The sequence below is a fragment of the Sphaerodactylus townsendi genome, linkage group LG17, assembly GCF_021028975.2.
Source record: "Sphaerodactylus townsendi isolate TG3544 linkage group LG17, MPM_Stown_v2.3, whole genome shotgun sequence".
NCBI lineage: Eukaryota > Metazoa > Chordata > Lepidosauria > Squamata > Sphaerodactylidae > Sphaerodactylus > Sphaerodactylus townsendi.
This window is the reverse complement of record NC_059441.1, coordinates 18,530,218-18,554,436: the sequence shown is the minus strand read 5'-3', so window position 1 is coordinate 18,554,436 and position 24,219 is coordinate 18,530,218. Positions and strand designations below refer to the sequence as shown.

At 45.8% G+C, this 24,219-nt stretch overlaps 1 protein-coding gene across 6 annotated transcripts in view; it reads right to left on the bottom strand.

Annotated features, from left to right (window-relative positions):
• The window catches only part of TM6SF1 (transmembrane 6 superfamily member 1), a 31,199-nt gene extending 7,052 nt beyond the window's left edge, over positions 1 to 24,147 (bottom strand). The window contains exons 1-6 of one of the 6 annotated variants that reach the window (XM_048481968.1): positions 24,012 to 24,147; positions 11,663 to 11,766; positions 10,725 to 10,822; positions 9,465 to 9,568; positions 7,095 to 7,177; positions 4,550 to 4,671 (exon numbers count right to left, since the gene is read on the bottom strand). In XM_048481968.1, the coding sequence (XP_048337925.1) occupies positions 4,550 to 4,671; positions 7,095 to 7,177; positions 9,465 to 9,568; positions 10,725 to 10,822; positions 11,663 to 11,766; positions 24,012 to 24,079 (579 nt within the window). In that variant the 5' untranslated portion in view covers positions 24,080 to 24,147. Of the gene's footprint in view, positions 1 to 4,549; positions 4,672 to 7,094; positions 7,178 to 9,464; positions 9,569 to 10,724; positions 10,823 to 11,662; positions 11,767 to 18,137; positions 18,455 to 24,011 lie in introns of those variants that run through there. The other 5 variants (XM_048481969.1, XM_048481967.1, XM_048481970.1 and 2 more) reach the window with 5 other exon arrangements.
• Between the last annotated feature and the right edge of the window lie 72 nt (positions 24,148 to 24,219).

Here is a 24,219-nt window from a genome sequence, read left to right as displayed (position 1 = left end):
TATTGTGATTTAATCTCTTTTTTTGTACATTGCCTAGATAATGTTTGGATTGCAAGACAGAACACAAATGAATCAATAAATAAACAATGTCCTCTTCCACAGGTTAAGATCAAGTGTTCAGGTTGGTTTTTTACTGCAAAATGTTGGTTGTCGTTAGAAACTGCACCAGGAGGTTTGAACTGGAGAAGCAAAATGGAAGCATAACGAAGATAAAAATACGAATGACCAGAAGCATCTCTAGCGGGGCTTACAATGGATTTTTTAAAAAGACAAACTTGTCAACTAGGGTAGTTGACATTTCAGAAACAGGATCTGCAGTCACTGGCAGAAACTGCGTGGCTGTCCCTAGAGGAAGCTATACAGAGAATGTCCTTTTGTCCTTGCTTAACCTAAACAAGACAGTACAGAAAAAAAGGCAAGTCCGTTTTGCAAACAGCAAAACATTTGCCACGATGTGTATGGATATTCTACCCTTAAGTCTCCTTAACAATTGAATTGTGTAGATATCTTATCATATGAAGAATATTGGAGTTAAATTGTTGGGGGGTTTTTACCACTGCAACCAGCTTCTCTACACCGCATATTTTTGTTTTATATGTCAGCTGACGGCCCCATACAGAGCCAGCGTGGTGTAGTGGTTAAGAGCGGGTGGATTCTAATCTGGAGATGCGGATTTGATTCCCCATTCCGCCACCTGAGTGGCAGAGGCTTCTCTGGTGAACCAGATGTGTTTCTGCCCTCCTACATTCCTGCTGGGTGACCTTGGGCTAGTCACAATTCTCTCAGAACTCTCTCAGCCCCACCTACCTCCCAAGGTGTCTGTTGTGGGGAGAAGAAGGGAAAGGAGCTTGTAAGCCCCCTTGAGTCTCCATACAGGAGAGAACGGTGAGATATCAATCCAAACTCTTCTTCTTCTACAGTGAAACAAATGGGGCGGGGGGGGGGGGGGCAGGTGAGCAGACACTTCCCTCTGAATACCTATTAAATTTCAGCTTTGCTCCAGCGGTTATGAAACATGTACCTGTCTGTCTGTCTGTCTGTCTTGTCTGTCTGTTTACATTCATACCCTGTGATATCTCTGGAGACTCAATAAGCATACAAACAAATATGACTTTGTTAAAAATTCATTTGAAGTACAAATAATCTAACCACAGCTGAAAGTTCTTTATTATTAAAACTATGGGCATGCTCTTCTGCATGTTAGGGGAAAGCCCCCCCAACACACACACACATGAAGGACCTCAACCATGTCTATGGGGGCCCTGCTGCGGGCCAGTCATCCACACAGGGGAGCCGGCCAGTTTACTATCCAACCCAGCAACACACAGGGCTGGGCGGAGCAATGGCTGCGTGACACTCATAAAACGCTGGCTGCGCAAGCAATCATTCGAACATCTGCCAACAGGGTGGCCTTGTCTATCAATGCCTACTCGAGAGCCAGCCTAGTTAGCAGTTGTCATCCGTCCCTAAATGCATGCTGTGTTTTGAAACAAGCAAACAACCAGAGGGAAGGGAGAGACGATGCCACTACTGGAGCACGCTAGTTCTCCTTACACCATGTGTGTGGTAAGCACCTACGTTAACTTGCGTGCTCCACATACGCAAACAGGCTCCATGTGCAGACCACAGAAGAAAGGGTACCTTTCTGGTACCTAAATTCTGAGAACTGAACAAACTTGGGCTCATTCTGCACAGGCAGAATAATGCACTTTCAAACTGCTTTCAGTGCTCTTTGAAGCTGTGCGGAATAGCAAAATCCACATGCAAACAGTTGTGAAAGTGGTTTGAAAACACATTATTTTGCGTCTGCGGAAGGGGCCTTAGAGAAGAGAAAAAGAAGAGTTTGGATTTATATCCCACCTTTATCTCCTGTAAGGACTCAAGATGGCTTACAAGCTCCATTCCCTTCCTCTCCGCCACAACAGACACCTTGTGAGACAGGTGGGGCTGAGAGAGTTGGGAGAGAACTGTGACTAGCCCAGGTTCACCCAGCAGGAATGCAGGAGTGCGGAAACACATCTGGTACACCAGATAAGCCTCTACCACTCAAGTGGAGGAGGGGGAAATCAAACCCAGCTCTCCAGATTAGAATCAACCACTACACCACGCTGGCTCTCACTTCATATTCCACCTTTCTCCCGTCATACAACTCTAGCTGGGATTCATGGGATTCCCTGGAGGTCTTCCAGCAAGTCGCCGATCAGACGCCAATCTGTTCACGCTTAACGAGGTTACTGTGCTCGGTGCTCTCTAAGCAGACCCTGGGACTGGCCCAAAGCTGCCTCATAGTCAGTCATCTGCCAGGTTGCCCCTGCCCCTAGTGGAGTTGGGAGATAGAGTTACCAGATTTAAGTTAGAAAACTTTGGGTGATTAGGGATTGGAGCCTTGGGAAGAGAGGGACATCACTGGGGTACAATGCCACGGAGTCCACTCTCCGAAGCATCCATTTTCTCTAGCACAGGGGTCTGTAACTTGTGGCTCTCCAGATGTTCGTGGACTACAAGTCCCATCAGCCCCTGCCAGCATGGCCAATCGGCTGATGGGATTTGTAGTCCATGAACATCTGGAGAGCCACAGGTTGCAGGCCCCTGCTCTAGTAGAACTGACAGCCAGCGTGGTATAGTGTTTAAGAGAGGTGGACTATAATTTGGAGAGCCCTGGCGTGATTCCCCATTCCCCCACATGAGCGGTGGACTTTACCTGGAGAACTGGAGAAACTTCGATACTTACTACTAATTTACTAAGTGAGTCAAAAAGTGAAAACGTGCACAGTTGTCTATTATCTAAAACAGCTGTGAGTACACATAGCCGAAAGTTAAAAAAATACAAACCACTAACAATACACCTATACAGAAAAGACAACTGTATACATAGGAACAATTGTAATCTATGAGTTCTTAGTTAGTGGTTACAATAGCTGTATACCTTCTTTAGGAGTGCAAAAATGTCCAGAATGAGGCATTCTAGAGCGCCGACTCCTAACCACTCTCTGAGTCCCATCTACCTCACAAGGTGTCTGTTGTGGGCAGAGGAAGGGAAAGGAATTTGTCAGCTGCTTTGAGATTCTTTACAGGAAAGAAAGGCAGAGTACAAATCCAAACTCTTCTTCTTCTCTGCAGCCTAGAGAGGAGCTATAATTCCAGGAGATCCCCACATCCCACCTGGAGGTTGGCATCCCTAGCTTGCCTAGGGGTCTTTCCCAGCCTTGCTGGTACAGCATGGTTAACAAGCTGCAATCCCAAAAGACCCCATTTCAAATCTCTCCTCTGAGATGGTCTCGCCGGCTGAACTCCGCCTGACCAGTTGCTCTGAGCACCGGCTCTGCAAAGCAACAATAAAGAAGAGGAGTAGGAGTAGAAGTTTGGATTTATATCTCCCCTTTTTCTCCTGTAAGGAGACTCAGGTGGGGCTGAGAGAGCTCCGAAGGACTGTGACCAGCCCAAGGTCACCCAGCTGGCACGTGTTGGAGTTCACAAGCTAATCTGGTTCACCAGATAAGCCTCCACAGCTCAAATGGCAGAGCAGGGAATCAAACCCAGCTCTCCAGATTAGAGTGCACCTGCTCTTAACCACTACACCATGCTGGCCTACTTTATAGAACTGTTGTAAGGATTACGATGGATGTGAATAGTTAAAATGCTCCACAAATGCCAGCAGTATACAAGAGGCAGTGTGATGGAGTGGCTAGGATATTGGGCTAGGTCCGGATCTGGGAGTTTGATTCCTATCCTTGCTTACAGTGCCCCCTATTCTAACCAACAGTTTATTGGGAGAGTAATTTCAGGTCATTTTGTTTGAGCTTCCTGACCATTTAAGCACCCGAATTAGAGTCCCGCTATTCTCGTCTGCTACAGAAGCCATAAATTGAATGATAAGAACCAAGTTCTTTCCCAGAGGAAACGCAGATTTCATAGGAGGATAGCCAAAAAAAGCCAAGAGGATCAAATAAGAGGGCCCTATATTTAGCATCCCATTGCAGACACAAACTTGGCCTCGGTTGATAGGTGGCTGAAATGTTCAATTTCACCCAGGGCAAAGGCTCATCAATTAAAATCTGACAAGGCTGAACGAAATAACAAATGAGTCTCCTTCCCACACTGTTACTTTAATACCAACAATTCAGGCAAAAACATTTGATTAACACATGGTCAAAAACCTTTTAATCTAATATTAAAGTAAGGCTTTTCAGGCGCTTGGGATATAAGCTGTCCCATATAATTTAGCTGTCGTTAGCAAACACTGCAAAGCTAATTCAATTTCTTTTCCATTTAGCATTAACAGAGACATCCTCGACACGAGATTTCTTGAAATGGGTGGGAGGCACTATTGAGCTCGATAGACAAATTGTATGGTGCTGTATATAGAAGCCTGGTCATCCTTAATCGTTCACCTCCTTATTTAAACATACGAAGGACGAGAGGCCCTAAAGCATATTCTATTTTTGTGCTTTCCAAGGAATTGTTGATTACAACGGACTCAATGTTGAAATCAAAAAGAGATGCGTTTCGTTGGCTTTTTCTTTTCTTAAAAAAAAAACCAGAACGTTACCTTGGCTGTAGAGCTGCACATCGCTGGCGGTTGATTATAGATCCTGAATCCAGCCCACGTTGGAAGACAAACGTACGGTATACTTAATAAAGACGCAGGACAGACTCTCGTTCCATACTTCCCTGTTCAGCAACAATGAAAACCGTTAGTAAATAGGGCTGTTAGTCAATTTAGGAACTCTTAGTAGATTCACACAACTTTAAGGTTGACGATGAAGGAACGGAAATTGTCAAAGGCTCCTTCCGCACATGCAGAATAATGCACTTTCAATCCACTTTCACAATTGTCTGCAAGCAGATTTTGCTATTCCGAAAAGTAAAATCCAGCTGCAAAGGGCATTGAAAGTGGATTGAAAGTGCATTATTCTGCATGCGTGGAAGGGACCAAAGACTTCCTATTCCAGTGATGGCGAAACTTTTCGAGACCGAGTGCCCAAACCGCAATCCAAAACCCACTTATTTATCGCAAAGTGCCAACACGGCAATTTAACTTGAATACTGAGGTTTTAGTTTAGGAAAAAACGGTTGGCTCCGAGGTGTGCGTTACTCGGGAGTAAGCTTGGTGGTAGTCGGTGGCTTTGCTTTGAAGCAACCCGTGCAACTCTTTCAACGGGTGAATCATGACCCTAGGAGGGTTTACTCAGAAGCAAGCCCCATTGCCAGCAACCGAGCTTATTCCCAGGTAAAGGATTGCGCTTTAGTTCTTCATATGAAAATCAGTGGGGTTTAACAGCGCTTAACACGGTTGCCTACACTGCTTCCCCAAAACTAGGTCTTAGGTTTAATGCTAATAATCGAGCCCAGCGGCCCAGGCCAGCCTGGATGTGTGTGGGGGGGCACTTTGTTTGTGTGTGCCCAAAGAGAGGGCTCTGAGTGCCACCTCTGGCACCTGTGCCATAGGTTCGCCACCACTGTCCTACACCTTGGCTTCATCATCAACCAAATGGAAGACTGCGACCAAGAAATCAGAGGGAGATTCAGACCGGGAAAAGCAACCATGAAGGATCTAGAAAAGATTGTTAAGTGTAAGAGATGCACCGCTGGCAAACAAGGTCAAGGCATTTCATGCTATGGTATTCCCCATTATTATGTAAGGCTGGACAACGAAGAAAGCATTTTGGTGGGCTTTCGTTTCACAGCAAGCTTCTTTCCAGGCAAAAGAGTTTGTTCTGCTTGAGACGGTGGCTGGAACCCTGGCGTCTCCTTTGACAAAAAAAAGGAGGTGGAGAAAGCAGGCAATGAGCCCAATCCCGCACACGCTTCCCTAGAAATCCATGCTCCCAAGTTTAGTGCAGTTGCTATCTAGCCAATCAGAATCCAGACGTGTTGCTCAGTGGAGTGGGGACCACACAGGACCGGGGGACAGGGCAGGACACTTTCACTCCTTGCCCAGGTGCTATACCCCTGCAGTTCACCTTATCCAATGTTCCATGCTGGAAACCATCAGCCATCACTTTTACAAACTGGAGATGTGTGAACCCCTAACTGAAATTGCCTTCTATTGACAGACCATCAGTCTATCGCAGTGGTGGCGAACCTATGGCACGGGTGCCAAAGGTGGCACTCAGAGCCCTCCCTGTGGGCACACACAAACAGAGTCATCCCCCCACACACACACATCTAGGCTGGCCTGGGCCGTTGGGCTCGATTACTAGCATTAAACCTAAGACCTAGTTTTGGGGAAGCAGTGTGGGTAACCCTGATAAGCGCTGTTGAACCCCACTGATTTTCATGCGAAGAACTAAAGCGCGATCCTTTACCTGGGAATAAGCTCGGTTGCTGGCAATGGGGCTTGCTTCTGAGTAAACCCTCCTAGGGTCGTGATTCACCCTTTGGAAAAGTTGCACGGTTGCTTCAAAGCAGAGCCACCGACTACCACCAAGCTTACTCCCGAGTAACGCATGCCTTGGAGCTGACCGTTTTTTTCTAAACTAAAACCTCAGTATTCAGGTTAAATTGCCGTGTTCGCACTCTGCGATAAATTAAGTGGGTTTGGGTTGCAATTTGGGCACTTGGTCTCGAAAAGGTTCGCCATCACTGGTCTATCGTGTCCTGAAGCTGTTGTGTTCCCTGTACCTCCTACTTGATATATTGTAAACAGAGATCCCCAGGACTGAACCAGCAATCTTCTGCAGGCAGAACAAATGCTCAACAACCGAAGCAGCAAATGGTGCGGGGCGGACAGTTCTTCTCAGGTTACCCCACGTGAAACAATTTACGGACATCTATCTGCACCAGACCCAAGTGAATTTTCTTTCAAGGCTTAACTGATCATGGAACAAACAAAAGAGTCATTCCACACCACCCCCTCTACTCCAGGAGGCATGAAACACAAATATGCATGCCCTCTAGGTACAAGATCAAAATCTACGGTCCTTCTGATTTCTTGTTGGTTTACCAAGTCACGCAAAGAGGTATTCAGTTATGCAACCGTGTATTATTGTCTGAGTTTTAGTCAGAAAATATTCTTGTGGTCACATCAAATGCAGGATCCTAATATAAGTCAGTCTTGGCATGGCACAGAGAGGATTAAGTGATCTTCTTACCTACAACATTTCCAGGCACAAAGACAATAACACTCATCATTATGGATCCCAGCCAATATAGACCAATATTCCGGTAGGTCTCACTGCAAGAGAGAGATCTGGGGTTTACATATCCATATACTACTGAGTTCCAAAATAATCTGACTTCCAGAACAATGCATGTGAAAACATAAGATGTTTTATGCAGGATTCTAGCAATAGGTAGGGGCATAGTCTTCCCACAAAATATTCTAGATTCCTTCCCTCAATTTCCGTGTTTCAGGAGCAGCTGTTTCCCTAATGAATACAAATAGGAAGACATGCACACTTGATTATACACAATTGCTCATTAAGAAGCAACCCTGATTCTATCTTTTACTGGGATGATCTTTATAAGCAATCCTTAAGAATATTACACTTAAAGGGGTTGGATCCACATATTCTTCCCAGTGAACGGGAGACCACTGCCAAAGAAATCTTTTAGCACAACTCTGAGTTACTCCATTCAAAACCACTTTATTCTAATGGCTTAAACTCTGTGGATTTTCCAGAGGGAGATTCTTCTTTTATAGTGGGAATAATCAGAATCAACCCAAAGCATTTATTAAGGTTTTTTGCTGTTTTACATTGACTTGCGGTGTTTTGTGAAGTCACTTCCCAATCCAATATTTCTACCTATCAACTCAATGTACACCATAGGATAAGCTTTTAGGATTTTTTGGCATGGAATGCTACAATACAAAGTTCTTAAAGGCTTAACTAATAAATTCATATCTATTACTACAAAATTATACATTTTTAATTGTTGTTTCCTAATCTCTTGGGCATTGCTCTGTCAGGGAGGCACTAAAGATTTCTTGGCACTTGCACCAAACTACAATCCCCGGGACTCTCTGGGGCAAGACATAGAAGGTTAATTGATGTAAAACCAAAGCAAATTAGCATAGCATGATCCTGGCCTAAAAATTATGCATGTCTCCTTGAATTACATTGTGCTAGACAGCTCCCATAATACTGCCATGAGCACATATCTTCTTTGTGGAGCAACAAATAGCAATTTAATTCTGAAGGAAAGACATTCTATTGTTGCTAGGAAACAACCCAAAGTCTGATCAGTAACTATTTATGAGCAACTAGTGTGCCCGGCCACGCGTTGCTGTGGCTTCAGTCTGGTGAAGTGAAAAAGAAAGAAAAGGGAAAGCGAACGGTTCAAACATGTGTCATTGAACAATGCTTCCAAGGGAGGGGAGGGGCAAGGGACCCCTCGCTCCCCTCCCTCTCTCCCGTTCCCTTGCATGGCATCCCGCCCCCTCCCTCCCTAACGTTCCCCTTCTTCTGTTAGGGTGGGTGGCCCATGTCCAGATGGCAAACCCTGTTCCTTTCATTCCGTTCCCTTGCAGGCGAAGTGTGTTGCTGTTGATGTCCATCAGATGGCGCTACTGTGGAACCATATCATGGTTCCAACTGTCACAGGTGTGGCAGGTACACAATACCTCTCACAGTTCGACTGAAACGCACCCCTAAGAGATGTGTGTATGAAAGGTTATCCATTTCTACTTGGCTTTTGGTTCCTGTGTGTGTGTGGGAGAACTGGGTGGAACGTAGCTTGTTATCATGGTTTACCTTGGCCAGTGAGGTACATGAGCTAGGTAAGTAGCTTAAAACACACTGGGAGGCATGAGCTACGTTGTATTCAAATTTCAGAGCGTTTGGTCCAGCAAAACCCCGGACTCTCCCCTACCTTCCCCTTCCTCCGCTAGGGTGGGCTGGCCATGTCCAGACGGTGAGGCCATCCCTTTCACTCCAGATGGCAGCGGTTTTCAAAGAAGGCATGGTTTCCCTTGTATCAGAGGGTGTTGCTTTGATGGCCAGCAGATGGCACTGTTGCGGAACAGAACTGTGGTTCCAACTGTCACATGTGTGGCATGTACACAATAACTGGCACAGTTGTGACATGTACACAACAGGAGGTGTGGAAACAGTATAGAAACCTGGCCGCACACAAATGAGACATTGTGTGAAAATTTCAAAGCAATCGGTCCAGTAGTTTGGGAGATTACCTTTCAGCAGAAAAATGCACTGATAGATTTTTATATATATAGATGGATACCAATTTTTGAAAAAATTACGTTTTCTAGTGTTTGGGGAAAGTGTCTTGTGTTTTCAGGAGGCACATCAACAGACCAGATAAATGCAGAACCTGAAATACTGTTGATTTACCCAAAGTTTCAAGTTTTTCTTTAAAAAGTAGCTGAGAAAAAATCGTGCCCTGGCAGGGGGCTCCAAAGCCTGCCCACCCCCCAAGATGGCTGGAAAGCCAGTTCCGGGTTGATTTCCAGAACGTGTGCAACATATACAAACAGTGCAGGGGGGAAAAAAACCCTGACTTACTCCCAAGCAATAGCTGCCACCATTAAGAGATACATCAGATAGTGCACGGAGCCATCCCAATAGCAAATCATATGGCCGTATGCTGTGTTCAGGTAGGGTTCACCCTAAGAAAACAAACGTACAGGCAACCTAATGTCATGTCATTAAAAAGCAATGCAAAGATGTACAAATAAAAACAACCCTGGGCTGTCCTGCATAAAGCGTATTTGGTACAGCTATGCGTATTCCTCCAATGTAAACTTTTAAAAAACACAACACACAGCAAGTTGAAGGAAAAACCCGTCGAAGTCAATGGGGCTTAAGTAGTGTTCAAGGATGTTGTTTTAAGAGAACGTGTTGCTAGGGAAGGAGGTATACAAAAACTAGGATGTGGAAACTAGAAATAGCATCCAGAAATGGGGAAGTTTGTTTTAAGGTGTTTTATCTTGGGCTCATTCTGCACATGCAGAATAATGCACTTTCAAACTGCTTTCAGTGCTCTTTAAAGCTGTGCGGAATAGCAAAATCCACTTGCAAACAGTTGTGAAAGTGGTTTGAAAACACATTATTTCGCGTGTGCGGAAGGGGCCTTGGTTTCCTTTAATAAACGAGTCCTTAAATTTGGAATGGAGGCTTTGCTGTATAAAACTTGACAGCCCTTTCCGAACAAATTTCTGAAAACATTTTCAAAATGTTTTCAATCCCCCCTTTACCACGATGTAGGTCCACACTCACCCCCTCGAAATGATTCCTGACTGCCATTTTGTGGGCTCCCCCCCCCTTTTTTTTTACTATGTTGTTGAATTGACACTTCAGTGCTTCATATGCCACGTGCTGCGCTCGTACACTCGTTGCGTCAAAGATTACCCCTCCCAAATAATAAAACACACAGAAATGCTCAAAATGTTCAAAAAACAGGCGAGGGGGAATGGAGAGTGAGCTCAGAAAATGGGACTTTTCAGCTTAGGGACAGATGGATTTATGGTTCTACCCAAATATGATCTGTAAATATAACTATGCATCAACATTACAGTCTGTTAAACCAAAAGGCTCAAACCATATGTAAATGTATACTTTGCAGCTTTCAGGTAAGCAAATCACATTAGCCATTTCATCACCTGCATTGAAAGCAAACAATCATAAATTACCTCCCTGGACTTATTCAAAGCCTTATCTTACCCCGCCTTCCCCTTTCAAGTAAATATTTGAACAAGAGTTAAACCCCGATCACCCACCAATCCACTCCAACCGTTATGCTTATTCAAAACGTTATTTATCTACCTCTTTCAAATAATGGGCCATGAATCCATCTATGACGCCATCTTGTTCAAGCCCAATGATAAGGTTCACAACGCTGGTGAAAGCAAACACCGCATAGACTGCAGCAACAGAAGAAGAGAAATACATACACACATTCGTTGTAGGCATCATAACATGCCATCTAATATAGTGTGGATAGGACATCAGGGCTGCAATTCGAACACAACTTCCTCAAAAGTAAATCCCAATATTGAATGAACTGTGCTGGTACTTAATAACAAGTTGGAGATCTGATAAAGGTCTCACAATAGAATGCTGGGAAGACAAAATCAGAGAATATGCTACTATGGCCAAACTAACTAATCTTGTAAATCGACGCTCCAAAGACAAATTTGAGGAGAAACGGAGTCTTCAATCTGAACTGACTTATGTGAAACCTAAACAACTCAAGGACTGAAAAATCAATACTGTTTAAGATATAGTAATTGGACTAGTAAAAAAAGCCTAGGAGTAAACAAATGATAAAGATTCTAAGACCTTATAAGGTCTCTCCAATGAACAGAAAATGTTATGCTGGAATCAATTATGTAATAGGCACTTAATATAGTGATGGGTAGATTTCTGCTTTCATGTAATCTTGACTGTTTTCTATGACTTCTTTTGCTTTTTTCCTGTTTTGTTTACTATATATTGAAAAACAATTTAAAATGTTTTAAGTAAATCCCACTGACATTAGCAAACACAGGTATAAATCTGCAGACAAATATAGGAAAGTTTCTTGAGCGCACAAACTGAAGGATTTCAGAGGGCTGTTACATCTGAAAGCCAAATACCTTGGACTCCCTTGGTGATTTCCCGTCCAAGTACTATCCCGGGCCAACTCTGCTTAGCCCTTGAGATCTGACAAGACTGAAGCAAGACTTGGTCCATCCAGGTCAGGGTACGGAACCAACACATACCATAAAACAGTGGGTCTTGGGGTGGTTTCCTCTTCACCAAAAATCGAGCTGCGAGAGCCACTAAGAGCAGGACCAGCAATCCCACAGCTAGGATGGTCCAGGAACTGCAACAGAGACAACAAAGAATACCAGAAGAAGGGGGGGGGGGGGGAAAGCTCATCTTTATGATTTCTCTAGGTCATCCCCTCAGATAACAACCAAAATCAGAAGATGACGTGTTGACTATGTTCTAAAAAAAGCTGCAGTTTCGTGGAAGCTTAGCAAAAATTTCTCAATGGGAACGGATACGATTCTCTGACAGGCAGCTTAACTGACTGGTACCAGTACTGACAAAGGAAATTGCATTTGGGAACAACTCTTGGGCACCACTTCCCCTTTTTCACCAAAGCAAGTGTCAAGTCCATAAAAGGATGTAGAACTAGGCGGATATTGTGGCCATGTTTCACCAGTTCATTTCAGACGTCTCACCACACTACATTTAATTATGCTTCAGTGGAATGTCTCAAACCAGCTAACTGGTTCAGGTGATAAACAGAAGCACAAACCACAGTTTGGTGCAGGGCTGACAAACTGCAGTTAAGCTTTTCTACTACCAAAGGTCCCTACACTGAGAAACAAAAAGTCCTGAAAACCAAAAGCAGCCGTGCAGCGTGGTGATAATAGTGGTTAAAAGTAGTGGACTCTAATCTGGAGAACCGGGTTTAATTCCCCACTTCTACACATAAGTGGCGGACTCTTATGTGGTGAACCCGGTTTGTTTCCCCACTCCTACACATGAAGCCTTGGGCTCATCTCAGTTCTCTCTGAAGTCTCCCATCCCCAGCTGCCTCTCAAGATGTCTGTTGTGGGGAGAGGGAAGGAAAGGAGTTTGTAAGTTGCGTTGAGATTCCTTACAGGAGAGAAAGGCAGGGTATAAATCCAAACTCCTCCTCCTCCTCTTCTAAGCCACAGCTGGCCTATACATCTGGAGTTTCAAGTTATAGTTTAGGTTAGCTACTAAGCTGTGGCTGGCACACACCAGAGTTAAGCATAATGTTAAGCCAGTGGGGGATGGAAGCTAGCTATGTGGTAGGATACCTCTACTGAGGTTACCTTATTCTTACCTCTTCTTTTTGCATTAAGTCACAGCTGACTTTGGTGACCCCTGCTGGGGTTTTCAAGGCATGACAGGTTTGGAGGTGGTTTGCCATTGCCTGCCTCCATGTCACATCCCTGGTATTCCTTAGAGGTTTCCCATCCAAGTGCTTGCCAGGATCAAGGCTGAAAGTGTGTGACTGGCCCAGGGTCACCCAACAAGTTTCCATGGCAGAGCGGGGATTCGAACCCGAGTTTCCTAAATCCTAGTCCGGCACTTTAACCCTTACACCATCGTGACTCTCCGTTCTTACCTTACCACTATCAAAGACTCTCTTTTGTTGCTGCTTATGTGCCAGTAGTTAATAGCAGCATTTTGTTATCCAAGATGCTTCATAGATTTCAGCATGCAAAATGATTCTATTTTTGACAGACCTCCCAAACGGCCGATAAAACTATTTTAGTATTTTCTCTTGCTTCAAGGAGGCATTTCTTAAAACCTGTGATAGCAGCAAGCAGTTTGCAGATGGTTATGGGTTTTTTAAAAAGCAACCTTTCACATGCTAAAATAGATGTAAGACCTTTGCAGATTTTCAGCCTTGGGGAAAAATATTTTCCAGAACATAACAATTGGTATGTCTGCCACAAAATGCTCGTACCTAAGAACACGAACCTCAAGATCATGCCCCTGAACTGCTCAATAACAAGACTCTGTGTTCAGATGATATCTTTATTATGACGCAGCATCGAGAATAAATATTTAGACATCTATTGCCAAAACAAGAGCAAAAGCAGACAGGCGCCCTCCATTATACCACACATCATGCCCCCTGTAACAGGATACCACCCTAGACTACCCGTTCCCAAAGGGGAATGGCCCCTCACCAGTCCCACGGCCCAAAGACAAGATGGCCTTCCCCAGGGTCAAAACAACCTATCTTGCAGTGTAAGATCGGTGTATCCTTGGTTAACCAATTAATTAATAAGTAATATGGTAAAGAATGGAATTTGTAAGATTGCAGACGATAGGAATCAGTTAGTTTCTTGAAGCTATAAGGGAAACCAAATTTGGAACATTTTATTTAGTTGATATTACCTGACGGAATTTTAGTGATTGTATCACTCTGACGTTGTTACATGTTGAAATGTGATGAATAAAGTTTATTTTTTAAAATAAAAAACAACCACCTACATTGCACACCACTGACAGAAGTGCAACAGCAGGTGTCGAATGAGTTGATAACACAGTGTTTGCAACAGAGGCGTACCTCCCATTGGGCAAAGTGGGCAGCTGCCCTGGGCGCCACCTTGTGGTGGGCGACAAAATTGCAGGTTTGTGAGGGATTCCAGGGATTTTTTGGGAGACTCTCCTGATGATATCACCCAGGTTTGGTGAGGTTTGGTTTAGGGAGTCCAAAGTTATGGACTCCCAAAGGGAGTGCCCCCATCCCCCATTGTTTCCAATGGGAGCTAATAGGAGATGGGGGCTACACCTTTGAGGGTCCATAACTTTGGACCCCCTGAACCAGACTTCACCAAATCTGAGTGGTATCATCAGTAGGGTCTCACGAAGATACTCTGAAATTTTGGTGCTGCTATCTTAATAATTGCACCCCTGACAACAGGCACCCCCTAAATTTCTCCAGATTCTCTTTTTAAATTCACTCCCTTCCCACCAATGCTTGTTTTCTTTCTTTCTTTTATTCTCTCAGTGCCTAATAAAGGTTGTTGTTGTTGTTGTTGTTGTTATTAAATCTACCCCCTTCGGCATGGATTTAAAGGGAGAATCTGAGGTCCCCAGTTTAAGCACCATTTTAAATGATGCTGTTTGGGGGTGGATTCCAGCATCACTTGTTTAAACTAGGGAGCCCAGATTCTCCTTTTAAATCCACCTTAAAGGGAGAATCTGGGCCCCCCCGGTTTCAATGAGCTTGAAAGTGATGCTGTTTCCCCCAACTGGGGGGACTGGATACAACACCATAAAATGTTTTCATAGCAGTAATAAAACATTTTGAAAGCATTTTGAAAATGTTTTCCAAATATTATTTCAGCTGTGTGGCATGGCCCATTGCTATGTTCAGATTTGTGAGTTGGGGGATGTTCTATAATGTGATGGTGACTTTGAAACGACCTGGTGGAAAAAATCATTGTTTGGTCATGGTGGGGGAGGGTGGCCACCCATGGGGGGGGGCATCAAACTCAGGTTTTGCCCAGGGCTCAAGTTCGCCTAGGTACGCCCCTGGTTTGCAAAGCCAACGTATAAAGAGTGAGAAAATACACCCAACCACAGCAATGGAAAGGGAGGGGGAAAAGAGGAGAGGAAGCATCCCATGTCCTGGGCCAGACATGGGCTGACCATAGCAAGTGCACAACAATGTAAATGACAAGGGCTATGTACTGTCAAAGACTTTCACAACCGGAATCACATGGCTGTTGTGGGGTTTCTGGGCTACGTGGCCATGGTCTGGTAGTTTTCGCTCCTAACATTTTAGTCACATCTATGGCTGGCATCTCCAGAGGCAGGTCAAGGTAAGATGTGTGCCATGGAGAGAAACATTTCTCACCACTACATGCTTCTAAAGGGCTGCAGATCTACCACCTCGCATTAAAATCCCACAGAAAGAAAAGGAGGAGGAGGAGAGAAGCAGAAGGAGAAGAAGAAGGAGAAGGAGAAGAAGGAGGACGATGACTTTGGATTTATATTCCCGCTTTTTCTCCTGGAAGGAGACTCAAAGGGGCTTACAATCTCCTTTCCCTTCCCCCCCACCCCCAACAAACACCCTGTGAAGTAGGTGGGGCTGAGAAAGCTCCAAAGAACTGTGACTAGCCCAAGGTCACCCACCAGGCATGTTTTGGAGTGCACAAGCAAATCTGGTTCACCAGATAAGCCTCCACATCCCAAGTGGCAAAGCAGGAAATCAAACCCGGTTCTCCAAATGAGAGTACACCTGCTCTTAACCCACTACATCATGCAATGAGAGATCCTGCAACCAGAAGGTCTCTAACAACCATCATCTTAGGAGCTATGGGTCTGGAATGATTCACATAGGGTTAGGCGCCAGGCCATTTATGGCTTGATCCATACTGGTGCCAGAGCATTTGTGGTATCGTTAGGCCTAGAAACTGGTAATCAATGACAGTTTTGAAGCAGAGATGAAATATGCTCCTCAAGGAAAGTCACCACTAACATTCAAAGTGAATCATTCTGGATCAGTTGCAGATTCTGAACACTCTACAAGGACTGACCCATACAGATAGGATTGCAGTAGTCTAGCTGTGTTTTTTTTATGGCAGCTAGGATCCTTTTATGCCACTGCTGAGCTTTAAAAGGCAAAGAAGCAGTGGAGAGTCTCTGGAACACATACTTTCTTCTCACTGCTTACCAATAAGTGTGAAACCTTAAATATTGAGTTAGGGCTTCCAGACAGGTCCAGACGCCGAGCCCTGTTCTGGATCAGTGACTATCCTGCCACTTCCGGCTATGAAGCCAGCCACTAGCTATTGTTCCTCTCTTCACACAATGTCCCTTGCAGGCTACACAACACTGCTTCTAAAAATACCACCAGTGCTTATGTAAGCAACCTAACAAACGAACAGTATCTACTTTTGCCATCCTTTGGCTACTTTGCAGGTAGTTTGAGGTAGTTTCCAAGCACACCATTTAAACTGGGTTTTGCATTTAATGCATTTAGAATTCCAAGGAGGTAATTTGCACATTTTGGCCTTTGCAGTCAAAGATCTACAGATGTGAAGGAAGCAATAAGAAACAAACAGCTGTCAAGAGATAGGTGTGGTGTGGTAGAGCGTCAGACTAGAACTCAGGAGCCGCAGGTTCAAATGCTCACATCAAGAAGTTTATTGGGTGATCTTGGGCCCAGCAGTCTCCCTCAGCATTGCCTTCCTCGCCAGGTTGTTGTCAAGATAAAAAAAGGAGGGCTCTTTGTGGGAAGGGCAAGATAAAAACATGGTGGACAGAAACAGTGTGCAGGGGGAAATGAAAACCAATCCACACAAAAACATCCATTACTCCCACTGTGTTATAATATACTTCCCAGGTTTTAGTTGTTTTTTAAAGTGGGTTGAACAGGCCTGCTATCTTGGACTTAAAGCACACCTACTGAGAAAGTTCTCTGGCTATCACAGGTTACAAAGGAGCAAAAGCAACTATTCTGAAAGGTCACGCACATCCCTTGAGAAAGGATATGTCTTCAAATGTCATTATTAAAATAATATTGTATTTTTCAGCATTTGTACACTTATGGGGAAGGAAAAACAGAAAATACTTTTTTTTTTAATGGAATATATATTCTAGTGATGTCCCCAGGTTTATAGCGATGCCACGAAAGCGGGAAAGCATTTCTACACTGTACTCCCAAGCCGAGTTACCAGCCTATCTAAGCACACTGATCATAATTTTAAAATGCATAACTCTGCTTAGGATGGCACTGGCAGGGGATGATGGGAACTGTAGTCCATAACATCTGGAGGGCTGCGAGTTTGACACCTATGCGCTAGAGCATTTTCACAGGGAACTGTAGAAGCGCTGCGATCTTCGATCCATATGCCTGGATACAGAGGGTAGTCTTTTGCCATATATATCAGGGGTCACTGCGGGGATGGGGAGAGTCATTGTGAATATCCTATGTTGTGAAGGGGGTTGGACTAGATGACCTCAGAGGTCACGTCCAATGCTATATTTCTACGTATTGTGCCAGGGACGCTAAGACTGGGGGAATCCAACAACAGACATGGGTTTGCCCCCCTTCATGCCTAAAATAAGCTCCTTAAGCCTCTTGTGGGTGGTTTCGCCACGTCTGAACAGTGCCAGTCAGGAGGAATAAGTGGCGCTGTAGAAACTGAACCCAAGCAGAAGCACTGACCCCTGGAAGCCAAAAAACTGTTTGTTTGTTTGTTTGTTTCTATTTTACATTTCTACCCCGCCAATCTCCCAAGAGGACTCGAGGCAGCTTACATATGGACATATAATAAAACAATACAACAACATAAGGCACGATAAAAGATATAAACATTGAAACCCATTACAAACAAGATGGCACAAAACCTACGTGAAAACATAAAAGAGCAAACGTGCGCGCCGCACCCAGCCAAGATCCAACCAAGATCCCGATTCCAGGCAAGATCCACGCGTCTTCTGCGCTTACTCGGAAGCAAGGCGATGAAGCACGGGGCAGATAAACCGCGACCTGCACAGGTCATCCACCAAGTTGCGAGAAGCGCAAATACGCGCCCCTTGGAGAGCTTCCCTGCCACCCAGACCCGGGAGCGCTGCGCAGCCCGAGGCACAGACGCGCGCAAAAGCCTCCTTGCCCTGACCCGAGCCCGCTTTCCAGACGCGCAAAGCGCCCTTCACTCCCTCTCTCTCCCCGGTCCGGTGGCTTACCTGCCCGCGGCCGGCCAGGCGTTGACCAGGTAGGTGACCGGGATGGCCGAGAGGGACAAGACGAAGACGCCGGTGGCGGCCGAGGCGCTCATCCTGCCCTGCTCAGCCGGGTCAGCCCGAGCCGCCTCCCTGGCCCGGGCGCGCTTGGAGAGGCGAGGTCCCTCCGAGGGCGCGCCGCCTCCCGAGCAGCGCCGCGCCTCCCAGCCGCATCCTGCCGCCGCCCGGCCGGGACTGGCCGCCCCCCGACTCAGCCGGCGCCCCCGCGCTCCTCTCGCCTCCTCCCAGCGGGCGGGGACGAGGCGGGGCCTAGCTCGGGGGTGCCCACAGGCCCGGGACCCTCCTGGCGCCGCGCCCCGGGCTGGGAAAACGAGGCTGCGGAGGAGGGCAGCAGGGGGCTCCCCGCGGTGAGGCCGGTTTTGCCAGAGGAACGGGCGGCCAGCGGGGCTGCGCCCGGGCACTCTGGGGCGGTTTTGTTTTCTTTATAAGCCGCCTTTCTGGCCATGGCCCCCGGCGGATTACAAAAATGTCCCACCAACAGGGAAAACAATTCCGCAGGGCTTGTAAAACAGAACTGTCCCACCGGGTTTTTTGGAGGGGGGGGGGTAGCCATTGATTATGTGCCATTCCTGTCATTCTGTAATTTTGTTCTATTCTACCTTTATTTTACTCTGGGGACTGTAACATCTGGACTGCCCTCGAGGGACGAAATGTTGATCGCTATCTGAAGACTTTGCGCCGTTCTACTGTTTTAAACTTAATGGCTTTATGCTATTTTTATGGAGTGTTATATTTGATGTTCAGTATTCTGTTGTATGACACCCAGAGCCCTTTGGGGGGGGGGGGGCGGAAGCATAGCAAATGGAACAAATACATAAATGAAACTGGTGGCTCTCAAAGGCCCTTTCCGCACATGCAGAATAATGCACTTTCAATCCACTTTCACAATTGTTCGAAAGTGGATTTTGCTATTCGGCACAGTAAAATCCAGCTGCAAAGTGCTTTGAAAGTGCATTATTCTGCATGCAAGGGAGGGAGGGGGCCTGGCATCGGAACCTGGCGGAGGGTGGGGGAGGGGAGAGTGAGGGGTGGCATGCAAGGGAGGGGAGGGAAGCGTCCAAAGCTAAAACATTATCCTGCTTCTTACCAAAAAACCCTCCTCCAAAGCTCCGGCTGATGCATTTCCAAAGGAGTGAATGAATGGGTAAGGCTAGTTGCTTGTGTTCTCCCTCTTGCCGGCAAAAAAGGTGTGTTTTTTTTCTTTTTACCAAGCTGGGTCTGTAATTGGAGGGAGATTTCAGGACCAGTTATTGGCTAACAACCCCCTAAGGGTTAATGGTGATAATGGACTTGCTAACTGACTTGAAACCCTGGGCCCTTCCGCACACGCAGAATAATGCGTTTTCAAACCACTTTCACAACTGTTTGCAAGTGGATTTTGCCATTCCGCACAGCTTCAAAGAGCATTGAAAGCAGTTGGAAAGTGCATTATTCTGCATGTGCGGAAGGAGCCCCTGCCTGCAACCAAGCCTCTTGTAAAGACGAACAGCTTTACTGTGACTTCCATGTTTGTGGAGCAGGAGCCACGTTTTCTATTTGGCAGATAGATGCAATACAAAAATCACAAAGGGTGGGGGGGTGTCGGGTCTTTTTTCTCTAGTCCTGCATGTGTATAAAATCACCTGCAGATAACACTTCTATGCATCTGACAAACGTTTCTCCCAGTAAGTCTTGAGTGTGCCGCAAGATACTTCGCTATTGCGGTTTTGGTTTAACAGATTGGCACGTCTATCCCCTGGGAATATGCTTTGCTTAGGTAAGCCAGAGTCCAGACTGGGTCAAAACTGCACGGGAGGTTTGTGTCCTTAAGCAGTAAGAATTTCCGGAGGAAGGGCTACCTGGGTTTGGCTTCCTTTGGAGGAGAGACATGACTGGAGCATTGCGGTGCCTTGTTATAGTTGCTTGATTGACAGATACACAGATGGAGCTGAAATGGAAGAATAGAAGCAGGACCAAATTAAGCCAGGGTGTTCCATGTCACCAGGCGCACGCTGGGCGGGTCCCTGCGCCTTGCCTCTCCCGCACTGTGGCACCCCAGCTGGTGCTGCCCACATGGCGGGGCGCTGCTCACTGGCCGGGTTAACCCCCCTGCCTCCCTGCAGGCCAGCTCCTGCCCTCCCCAGATATGGAGAAGATAAGCTATACTAATTATCATCAAGATAATTGGGCGGATCTGTTACCTTACGCGGAGTATGCCTACAATAATGCGGTGCACCTCCCCACATGACCAGCTCCTGCCCTCCATATCTGGGGGGGCAGGAAGACCGGGGGTGGGGCTTGGTGGCTTGAAGCCGAGCCCCTCCCCCAGCCACCCCAGCCCACCACCGAGCCCCTCCCCCCGGCCTTCCCGCTGGCTGCTGTAAGTGGGGCGCTGGGAGGGGGGCATGGGGAGCTGGGCAAGGGGGGGCGCGCTGGGAGCCGGTCATGCCCCAGGTGCCATTTTTGCCCAGTACGTCTCTGATTAAGACATACTGAGATCCTAAGCTATGTCAAGATTAAGAAGCCCTATAAAAAGGCCTTCGTAAACAGAGGCTGCAAGGTGGCTTATTCAGTTTGTGTGTGAATCCTGCTCTGCAGAAAAGCACGCCTACAAACCAGCTGATCTGCCACCCCATATCCGATCCGGATAGGGAGACCCTTGATCTAAAGGTACTTCCTCTTTAAATATTTTTGTCCGTGCCAAACACTGACTGCTGTTTCTTCACACGCACCCTTCTGCCTGCTCCCATCTGTCTTCTAGAAATCTTCAGAGGCAGGTCATGGCGGACCACCTCCAAACATTTCTTGCCTACAAAACCCCGTGGGGTCCCTCTATAAGCCAGCTGCGATATGACGACTTTTTGCACCACCAATCTGCAGCCACTGGAAGATGATTATTCAGGCTGCTGCTAAGGAGCCAGGTTAATAGGCAACTCTGTACATGAGCAGAAGTACCATTTTCCAGTTTTATACAGAGCTGTCTACTGGAACCCCGCCCCTAAGCATGTTTAGGCAGAAGTCAGTCCCAGTGAATTCAGTGGAATTTGTTCCCAAGGGCTGTGGTCTTAGAATAGCTCTACTGTAGAAGAAGGAGGAGGAGGAGGAGAAGGAGGAGTTTGGATTTATATCCCCCCTTTCTCTCCTGTAGGAGACTCAAAGGGGCTTACAATCTCCTTGCCCTTCCCCCTCACAACAAACACCCTGTGAGGTAGGTGGGGCTGAGAGCTCCGAGAAGCTGTGACTAGCCCAAGGTCACCCAGCTGGCGTGTGTGGGAGTGTACAGGCTAATCTGAATTCCCCAGATAAGCCTCCACAACTCAGGTGGCAGAGCTGGGAATCAAACCCGGTTCCTCCAGATTAGATACATGAGCTCTTAACCTCCTACGCCACTGCTGCTTTCCAGTTTTAAACAGAGTTGTCTACTGGAACCCCTCCCCTAAGCATATTTAGGCAGAAGTCAGTCCCAGTGAATTCAGTGGAATTTGTTCCCAAGGGCTGTGATCTTAGAATAACTCTACTGTACATGTTGGGGAGCTCTGTTTGACCACAGCTGATCCTTTGCAAGTGAACCTTTGTGCCAGAGCCATTCCATAGAACTGTTTCATAATCTTGGAGCATTAAACCTTCAAGTCGACTGTTGCTTATAGCGATCTGAAAAGCAGCATCCCCAGGAGGAGATGCGTACACTGGGGAGGATGGAGAGAACGATAATCAGGCTGTTCTTCTGAGCCAAGAAACTGGCCGCGTTGCAAACTTCAAGAAGTATTTTGCGCATGGTGAAGGAAACAACCCGCTAACCAAACATCCTGTGTCGGAAAGAGGAAACATATGTATTAATGCGCTCTAATGAGGTAGAGCTCTAAGCAGGAAAGAATGTCAAGTGGTTCCCCAAATGTTCAGCGTACTGGCAACAATATTCTGGCATTCGTTTCCAGCCAAAGATTAAAAAGATTCCTGCTGTTATTCTTGAATGCTCTGAATCGCCCACATGGATTTTCCTACCACTAGTGGGGGAAAGGAGTTGCAGCAATCTTTCCTTATTTTCCCCTAAGCCCAGCTCAATACAAAGCAATTTCTTGCACTGCATGGAAGGTATTCTTAAAGTAATTTTTGCTTTCTCAAAGAGAGTCTGAATTTTGCCTAGATAGAACCTCAGTGCTTTTCACAGTTAAGCAAAGTCTACCACAGACCTGGCCAAGTCAAGACAGCAAATACTATCAGGGTCCAGGAACATTTTAAAAGTACTCCAAAACTATCCAGCAGATGGCAAAAGAGATCTCTGTGTTGGAAAAAGCAGACTTCCCACTCAAGCACATCTCAAGTAATAAGGCTTGAGTTGGTTTCCTGCTGATGCAGATCAATTGCTTACCATAACGCAGATTTGGTTAATTAGTATCTCTGCAGCACAATTATTTGTTTGCTGAGGACATTTTTTATCCCACCTCTCCCAAAATCTTGTCTGATACAAAATGAGGTATCATTAGGTTCTGGTGGATGTCATATCTCTTGTTCTTCCAAACAGCAACAGTAGCACTTGTTTACTTTATAGTCCACCTTTCTCACCAAGACCCAGGACGGATAACACAGCATAAAACGATGTAGTCAATAGGATGAGACAACTAATAAACCATGTAGAACCAGGATTATAGAAATTGGAAACAAAGCATAACATATGAGACATTTTATGTTATACTATTCAGAAAAACAGTAGTAAAACAGTAGAAGATAATGTACGGAGAGCAGAATAGCACATATTCATCTTCCCACCAGCGGCCAAGACCATGCTGTAAGGACCCAGGTTCAAACTCCCTTAAATTGCAAGTACAATTAGCCCGCACATTTCTACATAGCATAACATAGCTCTAAATAACACTATTACTGGCAGCAACAGCCAGGATGCCACATTCTCCCATCCTCACCTGGAGACATGGCAAGACCAAGGCCTATCTTGGCACTCAGAAGTAAACGAGAGGAGCGCTTTTAAGAGAAGCAAAGCAAACAGTGTGGATCTAGGTGATTGCAAAATCACTTGAGGAAGCGGTGCCTGACTCTCCGAAGGTTTATGCTAAAATAAACCTTGCTAAATTAAATGTAAGTGCTAAATAAAGAACTAAAATGTTAGTTCTTAAGGCACAGCAAGACTTCTGAAACGCACCATGAAATCAATAGGTGAGCTTAGTCTGGAATTAGTCTGCCTATAAGACTATCCCTTTGGAATTACTTCCTCTCAAAAACTGTCATGTTTACCCCTTTAAAACATAATTTATTAAAAATAATTTATTAAATAAAAAATTATTTTTTTTAAATTAAAGTCACACGAATCAGCATCATGCATTTTACTTTTAAGACGAAGAAGAGGAGTTTGGATTTATATCCCCCCTTTCTCTCCTGTAGGAAAAGGGGTTTACAATCTCCTTTCCTTTCCCCCCTCACAACAAACACCCTGTGAGGTAGGTGGAGCTGAGAGTGCTCCGAAGAACTGTGACTAGCCCAAGGTCACCCAGCTGAACTCCCCAGATAATCTGAATTCCTCAGATAAGCATCCGTAACTCAAGCGGCAGAGCGGGGAATCAAACCCGGTTCCTCCAGATTAGAATGCACCTTCTCTTAACCACTACGCCACTGCTGCTCCTGAATTTAAAAATTCACATGAATTTAATTTTTTTTAAATTATTTTCAACATGAATTGACAATCCAGGCTGCCGTAATGCAATTGTCTTCATTCATACCCACCAAACATCTACTGCGCCTGCGTCACAACAGGCCGCCCCCTAGAAATACAAAACAGAAATACAATTTCGCACTGCCTTAAAGCCTGGTAAACATGGAAAAGGCAACCTCATCAGCGGAAGGGGAGAGCCGTATGGCTGTCTCGCGGCCACCTCCATTAGAGTGGAGTCTTCCATTGGCTGTCATTGAATACATAAGCTCAGCGCCGGACAGGAAGCGTCCAACCAGACCTGTGGTGCTAAAGAACTCTTTTTGCTACTCTCTATGACCCTTTCTTGTTTTTTCTTCGGCTGCGCCTGCGCAGAAGAAATGCAGG